Here is a 14549-nt window from a genome sequence, read left to right as displayed (position 1 = left end):
GAAAGAAGAAATTATGGAGTAAGGGGCTTTTTCTAGATTATTCAAGCCAATTCAACAGCACAGCAAAAAAAGTAAGAGCTCTAAGCAATAAAGACTGGGTTTGCTGGAATTTCTCTCAAGCAGTATCTCTCAGGAACTTGATGTATAGTTGATGAGGTACTGAAAGGTAAGAAGCCTCAAAATATCTGATATTTCAAAACAGAATCCTTCTGCATCAATAAGCTGAATTTACAAACAAATGCCTTTAAAAATCACGAGGACGATATTTCAGAATGAAATTTAATCACAAGTTGATAGTTTCTGACAGATTACATGTGGTAATCTTACCATTTCCATTTGGCAACCAATGGCTTCTAAAAGTGCTGAATCTTGAACAATATTTAGCATTGCTCCTGCAACAGCAAAAAAAATTTTAAAAAAGCATTTTATTTAAATACATGACAAGAATACTAAAATGGCTAAAATAACTCAGTTAATAGCAGAAACATGATTTTTAATAGAGCATTCCTGAAATTTCCATAAAATCACCAATAAATCTGTTGTCTAGTCAGAAAAGATACTCCATTAAAATGCCCTAATTCTGATCTGCCCCCAAAGTTTTAAAACCACATTTTTCTAAAATAAATTTGAAGGTCAAACTTGCTTTATGTAAAAATGACCATTACCAGATATTTTTTAATGAAAGACCAACCATTAACATCTCAATTTCAGGGCTTGCCTATGTCTACATAAGCTGAAAGCAAGGTGCCTTCAAAATATAATGTATTTATCATCAAGGAACTCATAGCCCTAGAAAGGCTAGGAGAGAAACAAGATCGTGAGCCTAACATACTGCTTTCTCATCCCAGTGGGAGAGTACTCTTGTCCACAAAGGATAAAGACAGAACAGATACAGCTTTGCCAATCTAAGGCAAGAATGCCAATTGATTCTTCCTTGGAATGTATAACGGTGCTCTTCAGAACAAGGGGAAAGCAAAACTAAACACTCTTATCAACCACAGAAATTATCTGATTTCAAGTGATATGTTATTTGAATAACTTAAAACACTACAAGTTAAAGGCTCTCTCAGATTGAGATTTAACCTTTGTTCCTTCAACTCCTTTCCAAAAAATGAAAGGATTTACTCTTCTCTACTTATCTCACCTTCACACTATATAACATACTATCCTTCCTGAGCACTAACTCCAACCACTACTACCATCATTTCTGTCTATTCAAATTATGCCCTATAAAATCCAATTTAACTTCTACTTCCCCCTATGAAGTATTCCTTGATCTTTTGGTTTCTTCTCTCTCAATACTAAGGACATGCTGATGTCCTTATGACATCCAATCAGTACTGCCTTCTACTATTATCTGACTACTTTGTGAGGGTATTCCAAACTCTGCAGTGAGACTTGCTGAAGGGCAAAAGCCACACTATTCACTTCTTTAGTATCCCACTCCCCACAGAGTTCCTGTGGTCCTAAGACCATGCCATTGGCTTGTTTAGATGAATGCCAGAAAGCACAGTAAGGAAGAGTTGCAGTGATCAAGTTGAGAGTAATGAGGGCTTAAAATATGCCAGTGACCATAATGATGAGGAGCCATTTAAGAGGCAATGGGTTGCGGGCATTTCCCCAGTGGGGGGTGTGCAGGAGGCAGCTGGTCGATGTTTCTCTCTCATTAATGTTTCTGGCTCTCTATCTCTCTCCCTTCCTCTCTGTAAAAAATCAATAAAATATATTTTTTAAAAAAAAAGATGCAATCAATATGATTAGGAGATAGTAGAAAACAATAAGGAAAAAGGGAGGAAGCACAGCTACTCTTCATGGTCCTCTTGGCAGAGTTCTGACACAGCTTCCAGAATTACACCCACCTCAAAATACTTTCATATGCAGGCAACGGGCAAGAGGAAGAGGCAGAAGGGGGAGGAAAGGAAACAGAAGAAAGGGGCGGGAAAGAGAAGAGGGGAGAGAGAGAGAGAGAAGGACAAGAGGGAGAGAGAAAAACAAAGAACACAGATGCAACTAAGCAAAAATGACTTACCAAGACAACTGAATGCTCTTCTCACCTCATCTCACTCCTTTACATTTTTTCACATATAAAAGCAAACAAATTCTGCTTCTGATTCAGAATAAGTAGAGCTATATTAGACTTAGCCTCCCATCGCCAACCACTGCCTCCTCAACATGTCTGGGTCAAAATTATCTGGTTTTTCACTTACAAAAACAATGTATGAACACAAACCTAATATCATTTGAGTGTTGTTGGGGTCTGTTTCCGTTTGCAAGGCACCTATTAGTATATTCACAAGTCTCAACTTCAGGGACAAAAAAGTTATTGGTTTATCATAAGAAGAGCTGTCATCATTACTAAACTTTCCTTCCAGAACCACCTATGGAAGAAACAAATAATATTTAACATTGATTGCTGTGGTACACTATGCCCATGTAGAAACTGATACAGTGGACAAAGAGCAGATCAGTCTAACAAGCAAGGCTTTTAATCTGACTAATATTAGCCTCTGTGCTAGGTCTGTTGCTAACTCAACAGCATACTATGTTATCAGATGTCACCAGCATATCACCACTTGAAATGTTAGGTGAGGCATGCTCACTAACAGAAGAAATTTCCACAACAAATCAACTTTGTTGATTCACTAAAATACTTTTTAAAATGTTTTTAAAAGCTCCTGTTCCATTTTTAAAAGATAATTTGACTTGAATTTGCACACAAAACAGAACATAGAATATTAAAAAAATTTAATGAAACAATACCTCAGATTTGACTGTGCCAAAGTGATGAGGGAGGGGCAACAAAGAAAGCAGGATATTAATGGAAGATCTTCTTAATTCTGTTGGATTTACATAGTTTTTGAATTTGGAGAGTTCTCTGCAAAAAAAAATGCTATTAGTATTTCCAAATTAAAGTATGTTTTTAGCTATTACCAAATATACATTATGCCAATTTTTCACAATACAAGCACTGGATTTGGTTTCATAAACACTGCAGTACCTACTTTCCACTGAGTTTATATTCTATAATGTGTGTGTGTGTGTGTGTGTGTGTGTGTGTGTGTGTCTATGTTAAACTGCTGTTATGGAATTAAACTAGAATCTGATTGACTGATTTTAAATGTAAGGCCTACTCTACAAAATTTAGGACTTCTAGGCCGGGGTTGCTCTTACGCCTCCAAACCAGGACACAAAAGATTAAACATGCCCATGGACAAATCAGAACTGAAGGAGCTCAGGGATGAGGTGGGTCTGAATATTCTACACTCATTTGATGTGGCCTGAGTCTCCTTGGGCTATGAAGACAACTGATCGTGATAAACTAGGAAACTGGGGAGGAACCACCAAAACAGACCAGGCCAAACCCAACAAATGATATGCTAATATAGAATGACAACTTACCTGTCAGGCAAAATGGTTTCAAGAGCTGAAATAAAGTAAGGAACCACAACATCAATCCCTTTCAAGTCACAGCAGAACAAAGGAGGGGAGTTTAGAATAACGCTGGCCAAGACAGGATGGCACACATAATCATTTATCTGCAAACCTTGAATTAAAAGCATGTAAAATCTAGGAAAGCAAGAAAAAAATTTTAAACAAACTGCTGGTCAGTTGTTCCCATAATTATTAGTATTTTCTACAAACTCACCCGAAAGTCTTTTTGCACTCTTCACTACTTCTAACCTTTAAAGGTATTACTGAAGTTAGAACAATTCTGAATCAAAAACACTAAGAACCAAAATTATCTTTCCTAATGAAAAAAACATTCATATTTATTATACCTTTTTGAATCCTTACAACTCAAATTTACAGGTGCCTACAAATAAAGCAACCAAAACAAAGCAAATGGCTGCAGTAATTATCAATAAACTGGAGGAATTACTGTATTAAAAATGTGCCTTTTTCTCTGTGACCCATAATTTTGGAAAAGACAAAGAAAGAAACCTCATTCAACCCTGCCTTCATCATGATGTTATATAAGACTTCGTATAGGAATATACCTAAAGTGTACCTTACATTGAGTATACCTTACTTTTAATCTGCTCCTCTAACCTGCAATCAACTAAGCATTCAATCTTCCATCATTCAAGAGCAACTCTACTGGTATACTCTTCTACTACTATAAGGCACTTTTCCTCTCTGCAAAACTCTTCCGAAACAGCTTCCCCACCTCCTGGTCATTGCTCAACACATTTCAATCCATCTTTTCTCCCTAGAACCAAACTAAAACTATATTAGCAAATAAACAAAGGCCATTTCATTGCTAAAACCAGAAGACATGCCTAAGTCTTAACTGACTCTGCCTTTTTAAAGCACTCAAACCTCTGATTACTCCCTTCTTCTCTCCTTATTCTTCTGACCTCTGTGGTTATTTCCTTTTAATAAATCCTCTTACTCTGCCTGCCTTCTAGTAATGGTGTCCCTCAGGCTGCCAACCTTAGATAATTTTCTAAACTGTCTCTTCCACTAGCCTGGTTTTAAACACTACTTAAGCCACTGAATATAATCAACTCACTCTCTACCCCATACCTCTCACCTGAGCTCCAGATCTATTAGCCAAAAGTATACTGGATACCTGAGGGCAAGACATGTCTATTGATGTACTCAAGTAATCCTTGTGCAGTGTATGGCATAAATACTTGTTGATAAATACCCCAAAGACACTTCACGATCAAAACTAAACTCATCATTGGTCCCCTCACAAATATGCTTTTTTGGTTGGTTCTATCCAGTCTTATGGACCAGACAGAAAGCCCATGGTCATAACCTTCATCCTTCCTGCTGCTGCTACCATTTGTGGTATCTCCCCAACCAATAATTCTCCCTCCCACACAAGGGGTGCCAGCATTCCATGTGACCCACTCTTACAGCTATAGATGACTAAACCAGAGGTAGACACCTGATTAATCAGATTCTCTTTCTCAGGAATTTGAAATTAGGATTTAGAGATGCTAACTGGCCCTGCTGGTCACCGAGACAAAGGCCATGAAACTGAGAACTTAGAATACTGCAATATAAGAAAATGATCTGCAAAGAACAATGAAGCAGTTCTTGAAGACCATGAAGACAGAAAATTTAGAAAGGAGGAAAACCCATTCTGGTCCTTGAACACTTTCTAGATGCTGGTTCCTGCCCATCATGAGGCCCTGCTGCATATCCTGACCTTCGAAAATATTAAATGGTATTAGTTTATCATAAATGATTTTCCTTTTGCTTAAGTCATATTGAGAGCCTATTAAGATACTCCTGATTAGTACCCTGAATGTACCATTCTGTTTCATATCTATATGCTTTGTTCCCTCTGATAGTTCATTTAAACCTCTCTCCTGAGAACCTAGCAGATACACAGACACCTGAATGCTCTTGTTGATATTAATATAACTTCAGCAGATGTGCGAATGATTAGTTGAGATGGGCAACAAAAATAGGCCATTTCAAGTTAATTTCATAAAAATGTAAAAGGCCTAAAGTGTCATGGCTGGAACAAAGTGGAGAGATTAGAAAGAGTATTAAGTAGCAGAAAGCCAGGAGTTGGTTGACCAACTAAAGATGTACCTGAAGAGAAGTGGAGACTAAAATAACTCCTAGTTTCTGGCATAAGCAACTAACTGAATGGATGGCAGAGGCATTCAGGAAAATTGGTTGAAGTCATAAATCTGGATAAGAGGACCCTACCCAACTTGCTTATACTACCCATCTCTTTGAAGACCCAGCACAATCATTCAATCCTCTGTAACTCTTTCCTGAACCCCCAGGGTAAGTGTATGCTGCTTCTTCCTCTGAATGGTGACAGCACTATGTGCTTTTCTCCTACCAACTTCCTATTACTACTGGATCATTGTAACTTGTGTACATGGCTTTGCTCACTCGAGAAAATAAGCTCCTTAAAGGCAGGATCTACAGATCTACTGTTAACATTTGTGAACTATCTACAGTGTCTAATACGGTGCTAAAAATTAATTAGTATAATCCTTCCAAATCTCTCCAAAATTATAAGTCAAATAAAATAGAATAAATAATAGTTCTAAAATTAAAAGGATCTTAAGGGTCTTTACCAAATCTAATAAGGCAAGTAAAACAGAAGAATTCAAGCAAAAATTTTGATTACTTACTGATATTTTCAGGTATTTCAAACCAACATTTACTTATCAATTCAGCCTACCAAGGCATGTTACGATATAGTTTCACTACCCAAACTACATAAATGAAACATAAAAAAATTCTAAGACCTGGATAAATAAGCTGGCAGAATCTCTTCTCCAGTCTTCTTGCTACAAAAAATCCTACACAGTGTCCCACAAGCCTCAGCTCTTCCTGCTTCATAGTTATCAGGAAATTCACTTGCATCAAACATGGGATTGGAAACCATGGTGTCTGTAGACATTTGTGACCCCTTCCGTCGAAACTCCATGCTAGCTTGTGTTGTAATGGCTGGGGAGAGAAAAGGAGGGTTTTATTATATTTGTCAATATGCAAATAGGCTCATGGGACCCTGGACACAAAGATCAAATGTTGGTGTCATTAAATAACTACTTGAATAAAATCCAATAATTCTTTCGTTTAGCAACTATGTCTTAATTTTTTTAAGGGCTCTCTGTAATCTTCTTGGAAAATGGGTAACAATTAATCTATAGTGGTATTGTCAGTTTAACAAATTCTACTAGAAGTATTTTCCAACTGAATTTTCAATCATCAAAGTACATTTACATATATCTGTACTCATATACAGATATATAATACAAAATTTGGCTTTTCTATTATTTATTCTGTTTTTAACTTCCCCTATAGAAAGATGCTTAAACATTAAGACAAATAGCTACTGCAATTTCCACATTACCCCAGACAAACATCATTATTGAATGGGTAATCCCATGCCAGTCTGTATATTTTAGGGAGAGGGCAAAGTAAGGATGAGAATGGGTAGGAACAAAGAGCATTCCCACTACCCACCCAACTCCAAAACACACACCAAAGAATCGCCCAACCAAGCAAAATGAGAATGAATTTTAAAAACCATAGACAGCAGCTAACTGGAGGTTGATAGATCAGAAAATTGGATTGGTAAGAAAGATTATCTATCATGGTCATTCATTGTCACTGAAACAGAAGCCCTTCGAAAGTTGCTTTTATTTTTAATAAAAGATTTCATAGTGTATTGAAAACCACTCTGAAATCTTTTATCACTCTACATGAAATGTCTAAATTATTTTGTAATATTTTTAATAGAATGCAGAGTCAAGTATAAATCTTTATGCAACTTCCCATGAGCCATTTTTAGTCCTGAATAAGCTATCCAGCAATAATACATTTAAAAAACACTACATGCAAAATGCATACAAATCAAACATTAAATCTGTATAAAAATAAGCTTAAAGCTTAAAAACAAACAAAAAAAGCCAAAACACAGTTAGTGCAAAATCCTGGAATTCATGACATGACCAGACTAGTATACAGAAATAATGGGACTGATTCAGGCAGATTAATTTGCTTTTGCCAACAATCTTCCCCATTCAAAACACAGAAAAGTATTTTTCTTCCCAAGTGCAAAAACTACAAGAGACAATGACAATCAAATTTTTTAATGGAATTATGAAAAAAATAAAAACATGACTGCAATTAAGGAGAAGCTTCTGGTTCCTACTTACAAGATTTATAAGAAAGAAGAATTTGGATAAAAGATGCTGCAAGATAATAGAAATAAATGGAAACAAATCAAAGGACAGCAGTAATTATAAAATACTTTAAAGATGGTGAAATCTTACAGTAAGTTAAGAAGCTTTTTAGCTTTTTAAAAATTAGATTAAAAGCGTTATGATACCACAAGCTAATTCAAAAACATAGGAAATTGTGCATTCAGATCCAAAAATATAATTTTTGTATCATGCAAAAGAAATGAATAAAGAAAATTACACAACTACAAAAGAATTGAGGTTTTGAACTGCCCGTAACGTGCATTAAATTTTTAGTTCATTAACCCTTCCCAGCTCAATGTTACTTTTTACAAAGCACAGTGCACTGTCAAGTAAATCTAAAGCTAACCAGTTCATAGAAGCAAACATTTTAAGTTACAGGTGAACTGGATGGCAGAATTCCTTGATGACAGCCAGTATTTAGAAAACAGACTAACAGTGTTAGTATTTCCAAACTTCCCACCACCCACTGGGACCTCAAAAGTGGCACTCAACAGCACTCTAACGCACTCAATTATCTGGACACTTCCAGTCTCCTGGGTAATGGAACAGCCTTTCTCATCTCTGAACATAATCAGTGAAGAGAAGTTTCTATCCTTTCCCCACCAAGGAAAATGGTAAGAGTTAAAAGTAAGAATTTGTTGCCCACATATGATTTGAATTCTGACTTCTATCTTTTGGAACAAGAGGGTGAGCAAAGCTGTTACAAAATCCCTAGAGAGCAGGAAGAGCTGTAAATTCCCTTTAAGCAAGCCCACCAAGGAGGCAGCAGCTTGAACCACTCTGGATTCAGAGATTTTAGTGTCAACAGCTTGATATCCAAAAGTTACAGTGTAAAAATTGCATCTTAATAAAAGTAAAAATATGTCTGACTCATTCTAGAATATATAAATAAATATAAACATAATTCAGAAAACTAAAAATATAAACACATGAACGTAAGAAAACATAAGCCAAAAATGGTTTTTAAGTTTTCATTTAGTCATCATAAGTACATTTACTTATCCATAAATAAACACCACTTTTAAACTTGTAAATAAAAGATAATATGAAAATGGTAGGATAAAAAGTGTTTAAGTTTGAACAAAAAAAAATAAAGGAATCCCTAAACTCAACCATGCAATCTCAAATTATATTCCTGAAAATGTCTTTATAGTCACAACTTCTCCTAATTATATAAAAGATCTGTAAGAATATCCAAAATAATTATACGTATATAATGCTAACAGACACAGACCTTAGTTCTGAAATGATACAAATAGGCAAAAATGCATTTGTGAAAGAAAGCAGAGATCCTTGTGGACGCTAGTTTTATCTTTGGAATTAACATTCTCCGTAGAGAGACATAAACTAATGCAATTAAGCTTCCTTTTTCATCAAGCTATTTCCAACACCAGTGGAAAAGTGCTTTCTTACCAAACAACCAATACACTCACTAATGCAGATAGCACAGTGCCTGGCACAGAGTAATTCAGCTCAATAAATGATAGCCATTATTATTATTCAGCTCTATAAGATATGTCATAAATAGTCCTCCCTCAGTACATTCTGCACTACCCTACATCTCATCCTGCACCCTATGCAATTACTTCCAAATATAATGATAAGATGGCAAAAATAAATCAGATTTTATTTAGATGATGTTTCTATAATAAAACCTAAGTAAAGCTATCAGGGTTGAGTTACTGTCCACCAGTCTTTTTTAGTTTCAGAACAAATGGTATTTTTGAAAGTGTACACTAGAAATAAATTTCTCTATACTAAAACCTGAGAAGTTAGAGTCTTGTGAAGCAGAAGTTTTCTGATATTTATATGTACTAATGAGTGAATGGTTGTCAAAATCTAAGAAAACACTTCTTCTGAATAAATTTCTGGTTAAAATATTTAATTCTTGATATCAATATTATTATCCTGGCTGACATGAAGGGAACTTCCAGGACACCTACTACAAGACATCTGATTCAACAACAAAAATGGCTAACATGAAGTGTGTCTAATAAAACCAGAAAAAGCCAAACCTCATAAAACAAACATAAATAGGACAGGTAGCAAAACTTCCAAAATTGTTCAGCTGGAAGGGGTTAAAAACAAGACACTGCTTTGTCAGAGACAGAGAGCTTTTCAAGATACATATTAATCTTGCAGGTAGGAAAGATTAAAAAGAAAAGAAAAGAAAAAATGATAACGTATTTCTTGAGCAATATTTACCAGTCATGCTGCTGTCTCTGTTAATCCCATTATGAAGTTTACAGTGAACAAATGCTGCATCAAATAACCATGATCCAAAGAGATTCAAGATGCTGTTAACCTTTGGTCTCCGAGGGGCAGGCAGTGGCCGGGGTTCTGAACTAGTCTGATTTGGACTTGAGAGAGGAGAAGTGGAGGATGTCTGGTGCTGAACTTTCGAGGCATGAGCAGTACTAACCTATTAGGACACAAAAATATATGCACACTCATGAAAAGTTTGGAAAAATAAAAGGACTTTTAAAAAAGGACAGCAGATTAAAAAGTCAACATTATACAGCATAATAATGGTGATGAAAACTTACTGTGCTTGTCTTCATGGTGGCCTTATTCACAGTAACAGCCCGATGCCTTCGATTATGTGGTGGGGTGGTACTGACAGCAGTGCTTTGAGGCATACTTAATCTATTCACGGGTGTTGGAGGAGCACTATCTGATCGGGGTCTAGAAATGCCTTTAAGAAAAGACAAATGGAGTTATTCTTCATAGTTTAAAATATGTGGTCAGAAAATCTTCCTCAAGCAACACCAGTGAATGTTTAGTACAGACTATAGCAGGGACTGCTGGTATCCTCCGAATACCCATTTGCCCTCTCTTCCTGAGTTATAGAACACAAATTTTAGCTCGGCCTGGCTCTACAAAATCAACAACTACATTTTCAAGCCTCCCTCACAGCTAGATGTGGCCATGTTCTGACCACAGAAAAGTGGGTGATGTTGGGAATCTCCTTAAAAGGACCAATCAAGTGTAGGCTCTCCTTCCTTCGTAATTCCTGAATAGGATAGTTGGAACTAACGCATTCAAGTATTATGGCCCATGAGAGAGTGCAGAAGGGATAGAGCCAAGCCATAAGATGCACGTGCCTGACAACGGTAGAACTGCTATAGCAGCCCTGTACTGCCTAGCCCTGGGTTTAACACACATCTAAGTAAACTATCTTGTTTCAAACACTGGTATTTTTAGTTGTTATATGACAGTCAAACTTAATTTGACCTAATACAGGGATGGGCAAATGTAGGTTTACAGTTGTGAGTACACAAAACACAGAATGTATTCTTGTACTATTTATTAACTATTGTATTATTTATATTACAACTATAAACCTACTTTTGCCCACCCTGTATATTATGTATGTATTATAGTAACACATATACATAACAAATGCTTTAGAAAGTGATATATTAAAATATCATTGACTTTCAACAGGTAAAAACAATTCTGACTTTTCATAGTCCTAAAATGTGAAAAGCAGTTCAAAATAGTTCATAAAAGGTATAACTTGCCTCCTAATGATAAACGTAAGAAGATATATAATACATTTGAATCTGTATTTTCTTGAATTACTAGTAAGAATGAACAGTTTTCTTTTGAAAATCTTTTATTCATATCCTTGATCTATTTATTTACCAGGTCTTATTCTTTTTCTTAGCACTGTCTGGTCTATTCATATAAAGACAACAAAACCCTCTATTATATTTGTTCCAAATAAATTTTCCTAGTTTGTTATTTATAATCAAATCCATTCATCCTTTTCTTGGGCTTTCATACAAGTACCTAAAACTAGACTCTAAAATAAATAAATAAGTAAGTAAGTAAATAAAACTAGACTCTAGAGTTATCTACATGTAGCTCTTCAAACATCTAGCAACATACACAAAATTCACCTAGGAATGCATCCACCAGACAGCTGATCCCACGCATGGCACGAAAAAATATTTGAGGCAGATGTTTAAGGCAGGGATACTGATTCAATTCTTGTGGCATTCCGCTCACATTCAGGAACTGTTCCTGAAATTTGGGAGTAGAGCTTATAATGGCTGGGTTACTCAAATCCACAGGATTACTATCAAAAGAGAGAGAAAAATTAAACATTTAAAAGATTCTTTAGCAATAAACTGCATGCAATCTATTTTAAGAACAGGGCTGTTTGTCTCTATTTAATTCAGAGAGGAGGCTTATCTGTATTTAACCAGTTAACTACCACGCGTCCAAAACAGAAACCATCCCATTTCTTTCATATGTGCTGGAATATTTACGAATTTAAGTTACCATAATTTTCTTTACAAACCCAGAGATGTCACCAACAAGTCTGATTTTAAAATTGGGCGACCAGAGTTGATATGGGAGGTTGCGTCTACAGACGCTTATGGCGTACAAAGGGTTAACAGGCTAGCTAGGGACTCAAACATCAGCACTTCTTTACAGAAGACCTGCAGTATGTTTACATGAATTTACTCTGCCTATTCAAAGAATGAGACTCAAATGAGACTAGAAATTTTTAAGAGTATACATGGATATTTTTCTAATACGTTTGGAATTAAGCAATGGAATAAAAATTGTAAATAAATCACTAACTCCAAGAAAAAAATTTTACTTTAATACTAACATATTCACTTATTTTAAAATTTGGATTGTTTGTATTCATGTGTATGTACTAAAGCCATATATTTCAAAACAACATATATTTTATGTGTAAATAATTTTAAATATTTCCACTAAAAAATAGATTTCGATTTCTACTCAAAATGGGCTACTTAGCTATGCATTAAATGGCCTCGTCAACTCAAAGTGATATTGTTTAAACCTACAGGCAATACCTGGAAAGAATTTCCACTATGAGGTCAAAAGAACTAGGCTGAGAAATACAAAACAATGGTTTATAACTGCTCTGCCCTTTGAAACCTCTTATACTACCCACTCAGACTCTTCTTTTTTTATTTTTTTAAATATATTTTATTGATTTTTTACAGAGAGGAAGGGAGAGAGATAGAGAGTTAGAAACATCGATGAGAGAGAAACATCGACCAGCTGCCTCCTGCACATCTCCTACTGAAGATGTGCCCGCAACCCAGGTACATGCCCTTGACCGGAATCGAACCCGGGACCTTTCAGTCCGCAGGCCGACGCTCTATCCACTGAGCCAAACCGGTTTTGGCCACTCAGACTCTTCTTAATTGCAAGTGGGAACAAGGGACCATATATATGGGCTTCTAGTGTTAGTAGATTGTATCCATAGAACTATAATTCATCATGTGGGATAGAGGGGATAAGTCTAGTAGCAGTACCAGAAAGCTTATACCAGCTTCTCCACATGTAAATCTGAAATGATTTTTCTGGTACACAAATTATTAGAGAACAGAGTAAAAAAAAATTGAAATGAGAATGGGTAACTGCATTCCTACAGTTCCCAATGCTCTGTATATCTGACACAAGTAGAGAGCCTGTTAAAAATCCAAATTCGACCTAGATTTACTGAAAAGGAACCTCCATATTGAAATAAATTAATATATCACATCAACAGGTAAAAAAGAAAAAACTTTTAATCGTTTAAAATAAATCCCAAAATATGATTTGAATAAAATTCAGTACTCTTCCTGATTTCATTTACATTTTTAAATTTTAAATTTTTTGAATGCTTAGGAAACCAGGAACATAAAAAACAAACAAAAACTAATATCAACTAATATTCTACTCAAAATTTCATGTAGTAGAGACATTCCAATGAAAATCAGAACAAAGAAAACACTTCTAATCTTAAATAAACACAAAATTACAGAAAAATAGATTAAGAATATAAACTGAAAGATGAAAAACAAATTGGGAAAAAAATAGATAGAAAATGGTTAACATTCTTAATTTATAAAAAGGTCATACAGAATAAATTAGAATCACTAGTACACAAATAGAAAAATAAGGCTAATCAAACCAGAAAGAAAAGATATACAAGGAAAATGTTTAAGAATCAAGACAGTACACAACAGAACAAAAGTTCCATAGAGCACAAAGATAGGGCTAATAGAAAGGTAGGAAGCAATGAAGCTGAATTGAAGAGAATTATCAGAAAGAAATAGCAGAAAGTAGCAATTTATCCCTCTGAACTTTTATAGTATCCCTCAGCAAAATTTTAAACAAGGTTACTAGAGGAAAGGCTCTGAGAACCATATTGACCGTCAGTGCAGGTCACAGAGAGGAGCAAGGTAGTCTCCAGACCCCACAATATGTTACAAATTCCTAGAAAAATATCTTCTAGGCTGTAACAACAGGCAAGAGAACAAAATACTGCAAATACCACAGGAAACATGCTCATAAAGAGTACAGACAAAGAGCAGCTGAGCATACCCTGACCCTACTGAACAGGGAGAGCAGAAAGCACATGATGTAGATGGGTGTGCTGTCCACTTTGGGTCCACCTGACACTCTGAAATCCATTAAGAAAGTTATAGCATGGTTTCTGCTCTAGACACTTACTGGGTAAAGAGCACATGAAAACTAAATTAACAGTACCTTAACATATGTAAAAAGCGAAACCATGTCTGTGCAACACACTCATTATCCATTTCAGGAGGGATCAGACTGGCATCTTCATCAGGAACTTTAAATGGAGGAAATGAAGGACCATATGTAAAGCGTAGCAATCTAGAAAAAATAAAAGAAAAGCACACAACTAAGTTCATTTCTTAACTAGAATGAATAATACATTCAAGCATTAAAATACAAGAGAAAATAGATGAAACATGTATTTATACCTCACTGAAGTAAGATAAATAAAACCCTTGTTTATAAAACAAACTAGAGGCCCGGTGCACAAAAATGTGTGCACTCGGGGGGGGGGGGGGG

At 35.5% G+C, this 14549-nt stretch overlaps 1 protein-coding gene across 6 annotated transcripts in view; it reads right to left on the bottom strand.

Annotated features, from left to right (window-relative positions):
- The window catches only part of RALGAPB (Ral GTPase activating protein non-catalytic beta subunit), an 89995-nt gene that overhangs the window by 51610 nt on the left and 23836 nt on the right, over positions 1-14549 (bottom strand). For 3 of the 6 annotated variants that reach the window (XM_015558423.1, XM_006755215.2, XM_006755217.2), the window contains exons 6-15: positions 14217-14348; positions 11597-11775; positions 10238-10386; positions 9897-10113; positions 7644-7679; positions 6228-6429; positions 3400-3567; positions 2761-2875; positions 2231-2378; positions 328-392 (exon numbers count right to left, since the gene is read on the bottom strand). In XM_015558423.1, coding sequence (XP_015413909.1) covers positions 328-392; positions 2231-2378; positions 2761-2875; positions 3400-3567; positions 6228-6429; positions 7644-7679; positions 9897-10113; positions 10238-10386; positions 11597-11775; positions 14217-14348 — 1411 coding nt within the window. The remainder of the gene's footprint in view (positions 1-327; positions 393-2230; positions 2379-2760; positions 2876-3399; positions 3568-6227; positions 6430-7643; positions 7680-9896; positions 10114-10237; positions 10387-11596; positions 11776-14216; positions 14349-14549) is intronic. The other 3 variants (XM_015558424.1, XM_006755218.2, XM_006755219.2) reach the window with 1 other exon arrangement.

The sequence above is a fragment of the Myotis davidii genome, unplaced genomic scaffold (genome assembly GCF_000327345.1).
Source record: "Myotis davidii unplaced genomic scaffold, ASM32734v1 scaffold1113, whole genome shotgun sequence".
NCBI lineage: Eukaryota > Metazoa > Chordata > Mammalia > Chiroptera > Vespertilionidae > Myotis > Myotis davidii.
Note: the sequence above shows the minus strand (reverse complement) of the source record. Positions and strands in the feature narration are given on the sequence as shown.